A 12650-nucleotide genomic window follows, 5' to 3' on the forward strand; every position below is an offset into this window, starting at 1 on the left:
AAAATTGAAAGTGCCAGCCAGCCATAATCTTCCTGTTTTAACTGCTGCACAAGCTGCACATGGTATGGTTTGACATGCATCCGCCATTGCAAAATCTTCCCAAATGTTTGCTGTGGTATTCCAAGTTCATGCGAGGACCATGAACAAAACCATCAATCACCCTCTGCACCATTGCATCAGGCAGATTTGGTTGACTGGCACTTTTCTGTTTACAGACAACCTGGGTCTCTAAATTGTTGATATCAATGCAGAATGCCCTGTTTACATAACAGTTCTTTATCATAATTCCTTCTGAATGCACACTGCACTGTGGTAACAGATAAACATCTCACATATTCCAACATAAATTTTTTTTCTTGTTTTGTAACTATATTGTCAAGGTGCTGCACTTGTAAAACCAACTGGCGGCCACAATGCAAACTTTGCAACACTCATTTTGAATGATCTCAGTAAACTAAAAAACAATATTGTGATTTTTTAGTTATCACAGTTCTAAGTAAACTGCTCTGGTGCTTGAGTCAGTGAGGTGATTGTTCCGTACTCCACACTACTCCCCATCCCACATGAAAATGGAGTTTACTTTACAAATAGCCCTTATATTCTGATAAACCTTTAAATGCCTTGTATAACTGAAGATATGACGAGAAGATAAATCTGTTGCTTTGAAAATAAAGTTATGTTTCTTCCAGCTTCCCTATCAGGCAAATAAAAATACCAGAAATGTATTAGGCTACAAACCACCAAAAGATTATTTAAAAATTATAATTTTTCTACTCACTTGGTAATTTTTAGTTTTCCTACTTCTATGTTACCAGGTGCTTTGTCCCATTTGTTAGCTACATATTTTGGAACCTGAAATTAAATGTGTTATTAATATCTACATGAATATGCAATACTGCAAATGAACTGAATAATACATAATCTGAAATGCATTTTATGTACAAACTGCACAGTTGTCTTAACTCAGCTCTGGGATATGGAATAAATGTCTGACACACAAAACAAACCTCTTAGTACTTTGAGTTCAACAAAATGTAAAATGTACTTAAACAGTAAAAATTTCCAGAATCCCATAGTGTAAATTTTTGTACTTAAAAAAAAAAAAAAAAATTATAGCTAACAGACCTACACAGCAGGGTAAGTCGAAACACAAACACTGAGTGGAGCTACTAATGTGAACCTCCTATCTTTATATCGGGCTGTAGGTTTTTTGAAGGTGGTGAAGTAATGGCATACTAATTCATTCGTTCATCATGTTCCATAGATCCACTCAGGCAGAGAAATAACTGGTGTGTGTGTGTGTGTGTGTAGATTTGTGTGGCAGGGGCTTTCAATGGAAAGTTCTTTTTGTAGTTTTATTTGTTTTTTATTGTAATATATATGGTGTGGGTGTATGTGTTTCTATCAAACAATGGAAAATCCAGGATGGAATGTAACAATACTATGAAAGTCATTACCATATAGTGGAGATGCTGAGTCACAGATAGGTATAACAAAAAGACTGTCACAAACAAAACTTTCAACCGAAAGCTTTATCTGTGACAGTCTTTTTGTTGTGCCTATCTGCGACTCAGCATCTCTGCTATATGGTGAGTAGCGACTTTCACAATATTGTATATATGTTTCTAGTTGTTTATGTATATCGAAACATGATGATGTAAGTTCTCATGAATTTTGGGCGTTGGACAAAAATATGGAAACACTACAATAAAAGCATGTCTCAACATAAATGCATCTGCAAGCCAAACATGCAGATTGCACTGTTGTATTTGATCACAAATGGCACCTGTGCAATGTAATCAATATGTGGCAGACATGTCAATCATGATCAGAGCAGTGGTCTGTATAGTTGTGAGTGCATTGTCAGAGCTAAGTGAATTCAAATGTGGGCAAATTGTTAGTGCTTATATGGTGGGTGCTTTTCTAATTGAGGCAGTCGACACATTTTGTGTTTCAAAAGGCACCATACTGCAGATTTACACTGCAATCGGGGAAGTTGGAAAAAACATCATCCACCAAGTCACAACATGCATGAAAGTATGCGTTGAATCATCATGTCAGATGATCACTGAAGAGGACTGTGATGAAAAATTAGACAATGACAGCTGCAAAAGTATCTGCAGTACTGAATGTCACACTCGTGGACCCTATCAGCATCAAAACAAGATGGGAACTCTGTCAGCTGGGAATCACAGGGTGAGCTGGAAGAACTGGAATTCCAAAACCATTCATCAATAATGCAAATGCTTATAACAGGACAATTAGGTATCTGAAGCCATAAAACATGGACTACGGAGCAATGGTTGGTTGGTTGGTTGGTTTAAAAGAGGGGGAAAGGGAACAAACTACGAGGTCATTGGTCCCTTGTTCCTAATAAAATAATGCCACAAGTGTGAGAATAAAACAGATGAGACATATAACACAAAACGGAAAGAAAGGAAAGACCACAAGAACGAAGGAAAGGCAACGAACACTAAAAGAAACAAAAATGGACATGAAAACAACAGAGAGATGCAAGAAACAGTTAAAAGAGACTAAAACAAGAAAGCAGATTATAGTGGCTGGCCGACCACAAAAATAAAAAGGGAAAGCCAGCCACCCTGTAACACATTAAAATCTCCATCCTAAAAGCACTAGGGTGGAGGACACACAGGGACAAAGGACAAGCGCTAAAACTCAGATCGAATCATAAAACCCACCCTCATGGATGAAACGTAGAACCAAATCAGCCAATGAGGCGTTGCCTGCTAAAATCAATGATAACAAGTCCGGCAACTGAAGATGAAGGTGCAGGGCAGCCAAAGAAGGACAGAGCAGAAGAATACGGGCCACTGTCAACCAGGCGCTGCACCGACACTGAGGTGGGTCTTCACGGCGCAGGAGGCAGCCGTGGGTCACCCAGGTATGGCCAGTGCAGAGCCGGCAGAGAACCACGGAATCCCCTCGTCAAGGACTTCCACACATTCATGGTCCCCTTAAAGGCTTGCAGTTTGTTGTGTGTATGGACATTTTACCATTCCGTCTCCCAAAGCTGAAAAACCTTGTGGCGTAATAACATACGCAGATCAGTTGCAGGGATGCCCATCTCCAGAAGTGGTTTGCATGTAGCCTGTTTGGCCAGCCTGTCAACAAGTTCATTTCCTGGGATTCCAACGTGACCAGGAGTCCAGACGAACACCACTGAATGACTGGACCGTTCCAGGGCATAGATGGATGCTACCAAAGGATGACGATGGTAGCACTGGTCGATAGTTTTCTGGCTGCTCAAGAGTCAGTACATAAAAAAAGAGACTTCCCAGGGCATGAACGAAGATACTAAAGTGCATGAGAAATGGCCACCAGCACTGCAGTGAACACACTGCAGCCGTCAGGTAAGGAATGCTGTTCAATATGGCCACTGTGAACGTAAACAAAGCCAACGCGGCCATCAGCCATCGAGTCGTCGGTGTAAACCACTTCAGAGCTCAGCAACACCAGTGCTGGTGGAGCAGTGTGAAATGCAGAAGTCATCTGCGTACAGAGAAGGTGAGACAGAGGGCCCGACATCTGCTGCTAGACCGTTAATGGCCACTAAAAATAGAGAGACGCTCAATACAGAGCCCTGCGGGACTCCATACTCCTCAATATGGATGGAACTATAGGAGGCACCAACTTGGACATGGAAAGTACAAAGCGACAGGAAATTTTGGATAAAAATTGGGAACGGGCCCTGGAGACACCACTCGCACAATGTGACAAGGATATGGTGTCGCCAGGTCATGTCATATGCTTTATGTAAGTAAAAAAAGACAGCAGCCAGGTGTTGGCATCTAGAAAAGGCTGTTCAAGTGGCAGACTCAAAGGACACAAGATTATCAGTGGTAGAACGACCCTGGCGGAAGCCGCCCTGGCACGGGACCAGTAGGCCACGTGACTCCAGGACCCAACCCAACAGCTGTCATACCATACATTCTTACACAGAACGTTGGTGAGGCTGGTGGGCCAATAGCTATCCACATCAAGCGGGTTTTTACCTGGTTTGAGCACTGTAATAATGGTGCTCTCCCCCCATTGCAATGGAAAGATGCCATCGCACCAGATCCAATTGAAGATGATGAGAAAATATTGCTTTTAGTCAGGTAAGAGATGTTTAATCATCTGGCTGTGGATCCAATCTGCCCTAGGAGCTGGCAATGTGCAAGGGCACTGAGGGGCTCCCACTCTGTAAATGGGGCGTTATAGGATTCACTGTGGCATGTGGTGAATGAGAGGACGTTCCCTTCCAGCCGCCATTTGAGAGTGAGAAAGGCTGGGGAATAATTCTCCGACAGAGAGGCTCAAGCAAAGTGCTCGGCAATCACGTTTGCTGCGGTAGATAACACACCATTTATGGGTAATACTGGAAACACCTGTTGGTGTCTGGTACCCAAAAAGACATCTGATCTTTGCCCAGACTTGGGAAGGTGATGTATGGCACCCAATGCTCGAGACGTATCTCTCCCAAAACTCCTGTTTCGGTCATTTGATAAGTTGACGAACGCGGGCACAGATCCATTTAAAAGCTATGAGATGCTCCAGGGGAGGGTGCCACTTATGCCGCTGCAGAGCTCACCAACACTCCTTAATTGCTATAGCGACTTCCAGTGACCACCGAGGGACTGCCTTACGCCTCGGGCACCTGCAAGAGCGAGGGATCACATTTTCTGTGACAGAAACAATTATTGTAGTCACCTGCTCAACGATCACACCTATGTTACTGTATGGGGGAGACTCAACAGTGACAGCAGAGGTGAAAGTTTCCCAGTCCGTGGGCCTGATATGGGGACAGTGACATGAAGATGGGAAGTGGTCACTACCATACAGGTCATCATATGCTCTCCAGTGGATAGATGGGATAAGTCCTGGGCTGCAAATTGGTAAATCAATGGCTGAATAACTACTATGAGCCACACTGAAATGTGAGGTGGCCCCAGTATTTAAGAGGCAGAGGTCGAACCAGTATTTAAGAGGCAGAGGTCGAACTGAGATAATAAAGTTTCGACATCTCTGCCTCGACCATTAAGCACTGTGCCGCCCCACAAGGGGTAATGGGCATTAAAATCTCCCAAAAGTAGGAAAGGTTTAGGCAGTTGACCAATCAGTGCAGCTAATACATTCAGGGGTACTGCACCATCTGGAGGAAGATATACTTTGCAGACAGTTACTTCCCGAGTCGTCGTCATTCTGACAGCCACAGCTTCAAGAGGGGTTTGAAGGGGGCACAGGTACACTACAGACTGAATCTAGGACATAAATGGAAACTCCACCTGACACTCGATTATAGTTGCTATGGTTCCTGTAGTATCCCTTCAAGCTCTGAGAGGTGACTGGGGTTGGCGGAGCTGATGGTGCCAGAACTGTTGTAGCGGCAGCGTAAGACGATGTAAAACGCACAGGATAAAAGCATTCAAATTTTCTCTTAACCTCAGTGTAGGCCAGTTGGTCCAGGGTCTTGTACTCCATGATTTTCCTTTCTTTCTCAAGAATCCTGCAGTCTGGCAAGCAAGGTGAATGGTGCTCTCCGCAGTTGACACAGATGCGAGGCGGGGCACATGGAGCATTGGGATGTGATGGGCATCCGCAATCTCGACATGTGATGCTGGTAGTACAGCGGGAAGACATATGGCCAAACTTCCAGCATCTAAAGCACCGCACTGGGGGTGGGATAAAGGGCTTTACATCACATTCTCAGGCAATGTATCACCCTCGGAGGCCAAGATGAAGACACCGGCGGCAACCTGATTATCCCTCAGACCCCGGTTGACAAGCTGGACAAAATGTACACCTCGCCACTCTAAATTGGCACACAGCTCATCGTCAGACTGCAAAAGAAGTTCCCTGTGAAATATGATACCCTCGTTGATATTTAAGTTTTTATGGGGTGTTATGGTTACAAAAACATCCTCCAGCTTGTCACAAGCGAGTAACTCCCATGACTTGGCAGAGGATGCTGTTTTGATCAAGACTGACCCAGATCTCATTTTGGACAAGCCCTCCACCTCCCCAAACTTGTCCTCTAAATGCTCAACAAAAAACTGAGGCTTCACCATCACGAAAGATTCCCCATCAGCTCTCGAACATACAAGGTAATGCGGCGAATAAGATCCACTGCCATCCTCAGCCTGACATTCCTCCCTTGGTATGGCCAGGGAGGGGAACTATTTGGGGTCGTGCTTCTGTGCGTTGAATTGAGCTCGTCAACACTTAGAGACTGCTGATGTTTCACCCCCAGCAAGAGATGATGGACTACGCTTCATCACGTGTCATCCACCCTGATGCCACCCACTCTGACCAGGGGCTCTCCCCATGGGCACCATCCAGCCACAGCAAAGGCCACCTGGCAGGATGGCCGTTGCCGGGAATCCCAATGCCCCAGGGGATGGGCATCTACTCCATGGCATACATGGGAGTTAACAGTGCAGGCATCAGCAGAGCAATCCCTGTGTGGCAGGGGGCTACAACCAACAGGGTACATGGCCACCCCACCACAACGGACTGACTACCGTGCTGGATATCAGGTGCAAAGAAGTCCATGGTCAACGTCGACGCAGAAAGTGACATTACATAGTGTATGGTGGAAAATGCACCCAGGATGGTGTCCTCACCCAAGAGGTGGAGAATGGGCGAGACTGCAATGCGACAATGAGAAAGTGAGCTAAAGATCTCAATGCACAATGGACACGATGCACCATTTAAGGCCCCCTTCCCCAGTTGGCTCACTCTTCGGGAAAATTTTGAAGAATGGGGGTTAACCCCTACAGGGGACCATCATATAAAGGCCAAAACGTGTGAAACTCCTTTTAATTGCCTCTTACGACAGGCAGGAATACCTCAGGCCAATTCTTACCCCCGGACCCAGGGGGGGACAGAGCAATGGAAAGAAGTCATTTGGTCTGATAAGTCTTGTTTCAAACTGTTCCCAACTTCCAGTCAAGTTCATTTTCAAAAGTGAAACATGGCAAGGGTCCCAATATGATTAAGGCCATAATAGCATGTTATTCCAAGGGCCCCATGGTTACTCTGCAAGGTCACATTACTGTCAATGACTAAGTGACCATTTTGGCTGATTATGTCCATCCCATGCCACAATGTTTGTTCATCATTGGTGATGCTGTGTTCCAATACAACAGGGCTCCTGTTCACACAGCTCACATTGTCCACGATTGGTTCGTCAATACAAAGATGACCACCACTCACCAGACCACAATATTACAGAGACTTTATAGTCTGCTTTGGAGAAAAGAATGCGCGATTTCTATCCTCATCCATCATTATTACCTAAACTTGCCATTATTTTGCAGGAATAATGGCATAAGATTTCACTGAAAACCATACAGGATTCCAACATGACTGGAAGCTTTTTTGAATGTCCATGGGTTTTCTGCATCTTTTGAAACATAGTAATGTGTTGTGTATTTTGTTTGTCCACATTTCTGTCCACCACCTGTATAATACACTGGTGGGGGGAGGGGAGGGGGGGGTGGAATTGCAACGTCCTCAAGGGGTGTGTGCAGTAGAACCGGTGTATACCATGTGCACACTCTGGAGTTGTAGTGCTAGTGATTTATTTGTCATGGTCATTAGCAACCAGATGGCACTCAAGAGGCCTGTCTGCGCAGTCTCTGAATCTACTCTGCAGGCAATAACTGTGCTGAAGTTTGAAATGAACATTGTTAGCAACTTCATTCTAGGATACAATCGCGCCCTACCGACGAGCGCATACTCCTGTTGACAATTTCAGTCATTTGAACTGGGTCACACTGTGGGCCTGTGGGAATCAGGATGAACGTATGGACAGACTGCTGCGCATATTGGACATTATCTATCGATGGTGCGTCGCTGCTTTCAGCAGTGGTCTGTGGGACATTCCCACACTCATAGGAAGACCCTGGACGTCTGCACAATACAGACGTGCATCACGATCGACATGTTGTGTAAACAGCAGTGGCTAAACAAAAGTCATCCAGGGAAGAAATCTGGAGACATGCTGCATCTGCTTTGTGGCCAAGGAGCAGTGGGGCTATGTGCTTGCAGTAGGTCAATATGACATATGTCACTGGCCAGGATACTACTGCCGCCACGTCGTCAAGCATGCTACTCTGGTATTGTGAGAGTTGAGTGGAGAGTGATGAGTACAGATTCTGTGTGTATGTGAGCGAGTGACATACACATGTACGACACAGACCTTGTGAGTGGCCTTTTCTGGGGTGCATTTGGCCACAACACACTGGTGGCACCCCAGGCTTCAAGGTGTAGGAAGCACACACGCACGCACGTACGCACACCCACCTCACTTCGTTACTGTCGCTCACGCACGCAAACGCCACTAGCCCAACGCCATGGCTGGACACAAGGGAAAGCAGCTCGCAGCCACACTTGAGCTTTTCATCAATGCGATGGGGAGCATTAGCGACCGCCGCTGACGCCGAAGTGCACTCACTGGCAACACAAGGACTTGCAGTGCTACAGGTGCCAGAACTGGGGCACACTGCGAGTCATTGCAAGAACGCCGTCACGTGCTTGAAGTGCGCAGTGGCACACGACACCTGCAGTTGCACCACGCCACGTGGGGTGGCCAGCAGCTGTGCAAACTGCAGCGGTCCACATGCCGCCAACTCACGTAGCTGCGTCAACCTCAAGAAGTTCCACCGTCAGCCCACCGCACCACACCCAGTGGCGGTATCAGATGCCATGACGGCTGCCCCACCCTCCCCCCGCTCTGGCGAGGGGTGTGAGACGCACCGACCTGAAGACGCCACTGACAACACCATGACCAGCTTCCAAGCTGCCTTTGTGGCCAAACAGGCCACGCTTAAGGAAGAACTCGTCGCAGTCAATTGTCAGCTCCAGCAGCTGTGTGAGGAGCTGCGAGTTCTCAACAAGAAGAAGGTGCCTGCTCCCGTGCCCACTTCCCCTGCGGTGCGCCCGGTGGGGGTGGACACCGCCGCGCAGACGGACTTACTGTCACAGAAGGACATGGCCACTCAATCAGACGTCACCCCGGAACGTGTAGCAATACAGGAAACCGGGGAGACGCCCATGGATGTGGCACCGTCCTCCCCTTTCCCAACTCCCGACAGGGAGGTAAAATAGCAGGGGAAACAAGAAGTGGCTGGGAAACTACGCACAGACGTAATCCCTTTTCAGGACAGCATGAACATGCCGGACGTCCTAAAGAAGATAGCCACCATGTTACGGGATGGGCGCTACAATGCCCAAAAGAACCCATACCTCTTCGCCCAGGTGGAAGGGGAACGGAAGCCGTCGCTCCCACATAGGCCGTACGAGCTACGTGGCGGGCACCGGGCAATTCTGCTCGAGTTCAACATAATCAACATGAACCCCATCTTCACGCCATGCAACTGGGACTACATCCTAGAGGACGGAGGAAGGAGGTTCGCGACGGCGAGAGGAAGCTGTCCGCAGACGTACAGACAGCACTGCACAACGTCTCGCGCGAGGCACAGAAGACCAAAAACACCAAAGTCCACCACTAGCTTGCCTGCATGCTAATAGCTAGGACCAACACCGGACCACGAGAGGACACACCATAAAGCCAGGCCACATCATCATCGCATCGTAAGGAATAGGAGGAAAGGCTGTAATAAGCCAAAACTCCTACACCTCAGGCCAAGGCCCGTTTGTAGAGCGTCAGCGTCAAGGTGTATGGAACTACCAGTTATAACTCCCAGTCACATTTAGTGTTTTTGCAGGGTTTGGTATCTAGTGCCAACTGCATTGCTCAAATTATGCCTGTACTACTGCCATGTCTTCGACAAGAAGGTGATGTACTTTTTCAGCAGGACAATGCACATCCTCATACGGCACACTCTGATGCAACGTGCTTTTCACGACGTACAACAGCTGCCCTGGCCAGCAAGATCACTAGATCTCTCACAAACTGAACACGTATAGGACAGGATGAAGTGCAAATTTACTGGTTTCCAGAGTTTGCCAAAATGCGACAGAGGATACATGATGCTGATTAACTCCCACTTTGTTCTACATGATATCCTCATCCCACTAGTCAGCCACCCGGGCTGCCTTTTACTGCTAGTACCCCATTTAGAAAGTTCTAATGGAAAGCAATGCTCAAAGAGCATGAGAAATGTGTTAAAGAAAGCATTATATTTATAATCTATGTTACTGGCACTATAAACATCCTGCCGCTCTTGTTCACTGACAAGGTTTAAAAGACTCTCTATTGCTGTTGGATTAACTTTCCTACATAGTTTGTAATTAAATGTGACTTTTTGTAGTACATAAGCCTTTTAGTGTTAAAATTTGTGCATCACGGTCTGAAAGCTCATTCACCCTTTTAATAACAGAATGTCCATCCAGTAATGAAGAATGAATAAAAATGCTTACCTTTTTACTGTCATTCAAGGGTGGCAAATTTCTGTGAAAGAATAGAACATTTTTATTGCTCCTTCATGGTTGGTAAGCTTGTTTATTCCAAAGATTGTATAATTAATTTCAACAATGCACACCATACAGTGCATTGAAACTTCCTGGCAGATTAAAACTGTGTGCTGGACCAAGACCCGAACTCGGGACCATTGCCTTTTGCGGACAAGAGCTCTACCATCTGAGCTACCCAAGCACGATTCATGACCTGCCCTCACAGCCTTACCTCCAACAGCAACTTGCCTCCGACCTTCCAAACTTCGCAAGAAGCTCTCCTGAACTGTCAATGTGACGTCAGCAATTGAAAATGGAGAAAACTGTTTCGTACTGTAATTCAATGTTTTCATTTGAAGAGTTGGACTACTGTGTAAATCAAAACAGAATCAGCTGACATTCATGCACACTCTGCACCATTGTTAAAGGCCATTTACTTTTGGATTAATGAATTTAAATGTGATCAGACAAGTAGTGATGATAAAGTGTGCTCCAGCCATCCACTGAGGTCACCATAAAGGAAACCACTGACAAAATTCATGATATGGTAATGAAGACCATCGAATGAAAATTTGAGATATCCTTGCAGTGAGGGGATCATCACACGGTAAAGTTCTGGTTCTGGATGAATGGTACGATGCCGACTGAAGTGTATGACACACGATTTTGTGGCCGAAAACGGGAAGCCATGGGCTACAGCCCATGACTGCGCCTTGCCGATGGCTCCCTGTAGACGCCACTCAGCAACACCAGTACTGGTGGAGCAGTACGAAATGCAGAACTCATCTGCATACAGAGAGTGTGAGACGGATGGCCCTACAGCTGCTGCTAGACAGTTAATGGCCACTAAAAATAGAGATACATTCAATACAGAGCCCTGTGGGACCCCATTCTCCTGGATATGGACTGACCTACGGGAGGCACCAACTTGAACACGAAAAGTAAGAAGTGACAGGAAATTCTGGATAAAAATTGGGAGTGGGCCTCAGGAGACCCCACTCATGTAATGTGGCAAGGATATGATGTCGCCAGGTGGTGTCATACGGTTTTCGTAAATCAAAAAAGACAGCAACAAGGTGCTGACATCTGGAAAAGGCTGTTCAGATGGCAGACTCGAGGGGCACAAGATTACCGTATTTACTCGAATCTAAGCCGCACTTTTTTCCGGTTTTTGTAATCCAAAAAACTGCCTGCGGCTTAGAATCGAGTGCAATGTAAGTGGAAGTTCTGAAAAATGTTGGTAGGTGTCACCACAACTAACTTCTGCCGTCGAATATATGTAGCGTTACACAGGCATGCTTTGCAGGCACATAGATAAATACTGGTGCTGAAACCTCTGCATCAGTAAACAAATTTTTTAAAAAAAGGTGGAGGACGAAATTTTTTCTCTGCCCCGAGTTTCGACCACTGCATTTTCATACATTATCCAACGAAGTAAATACAAATTCCATATTGTTCATCTTCGAATGTAGCAGCCTACGTACTATGAAAATCTGACTGGCAACACTGTTTGGAATGTTTGTCAATATGTCCAACTCTACGTTCTGAATTTTTTCCTACCTGTGACATGAGATGGTTGCTAATAGGAACTTTTATGAATTGTGAATCACATGCAGTATTCTCTTCACCATAAGAATAATATGAATGTAATCATTTTGCCATGTATTCCTAAGTGTTTCCTGCTATCTCATTTAAATCCTGTCTTCCTAATAAACTACAAAACTAGGGTGAGACAACAGCAAATGTGGAAGAATATACATATCATGTCATGTTTATATTCGTATTATTCCTATGCTGAATAGTGATACAGTCAGAAATGAAGCACGGCAACTGACTAGATTTTTAAACCTAAGATGACTAATTTCTGTGCAGAATGTAATGTACTAAAGTGGCGTCTGCACAAATTTTCAAACGGAGAAAAATTTTCGCTAAACTTTCGTTCAGAACATCTATCATATGCAGTCTATTATTTGGTTCTTGTTGATCATTATCAAAGAAAGCGGCAGTGTAAGTAACAACAAATAGCAGTCTCTTGACATTGTTTCGCTAATGAGATGATTCCTCTCTCTTTTTTTTTTAATTGTAAGTGGTGGTAGCGTGCACAAAAGCAAGCCACGCCGCAAGCGGCGTCAGGCCGTAAACACGCATTATCAGAATGCGACAAACAATGCATGGCACAGTACAATAATGCATTTTGAGCTTAGAGTGACGGAAACACCTATAACAAAGAG

At 45.5% G+C, this 12650-nt stretch overlaps 1 protein-coding gene across 2 annotated transcripts in view; it reads right to left on the reverse strand.

Annotated features, from left to right (window-relative positions):
• Positions 1-12650, reverse strand: part of LOC126161356 (general transcription factor IIF subunit 2) — an 82579-nt gene that overhangs the window by 47425 nt on the left and 22504 nt on the right. For both annotated transcript variants that reach the window (XM_049917124.1, XM_049917125.1), the window contains exon 3: positions 779-852. In XM_049917124.1, the coding sequence (XP_049773081.1) occupies positions 779-852 (74 nt within the window). The remainder of the gene's footprint in view (positions 1-778; positions 853-12650) is intronic.

Source organism: Schistocerca cancellata, chromosome 2 (genome assembly GCF_023864275.1).
Source record: "Schistocerca cancellata isolate TAMUIC-IGC-003103 chromosome 2, iqSchCanc2.1, whole genome shotgun sequence".
Classification (NCBI taxonomy): Eukaryota; Metazoa; Arthropoda; class Insecta; order Orthoptera; family Acrididae; genus Schistocerca; species Schistocerca cancellata.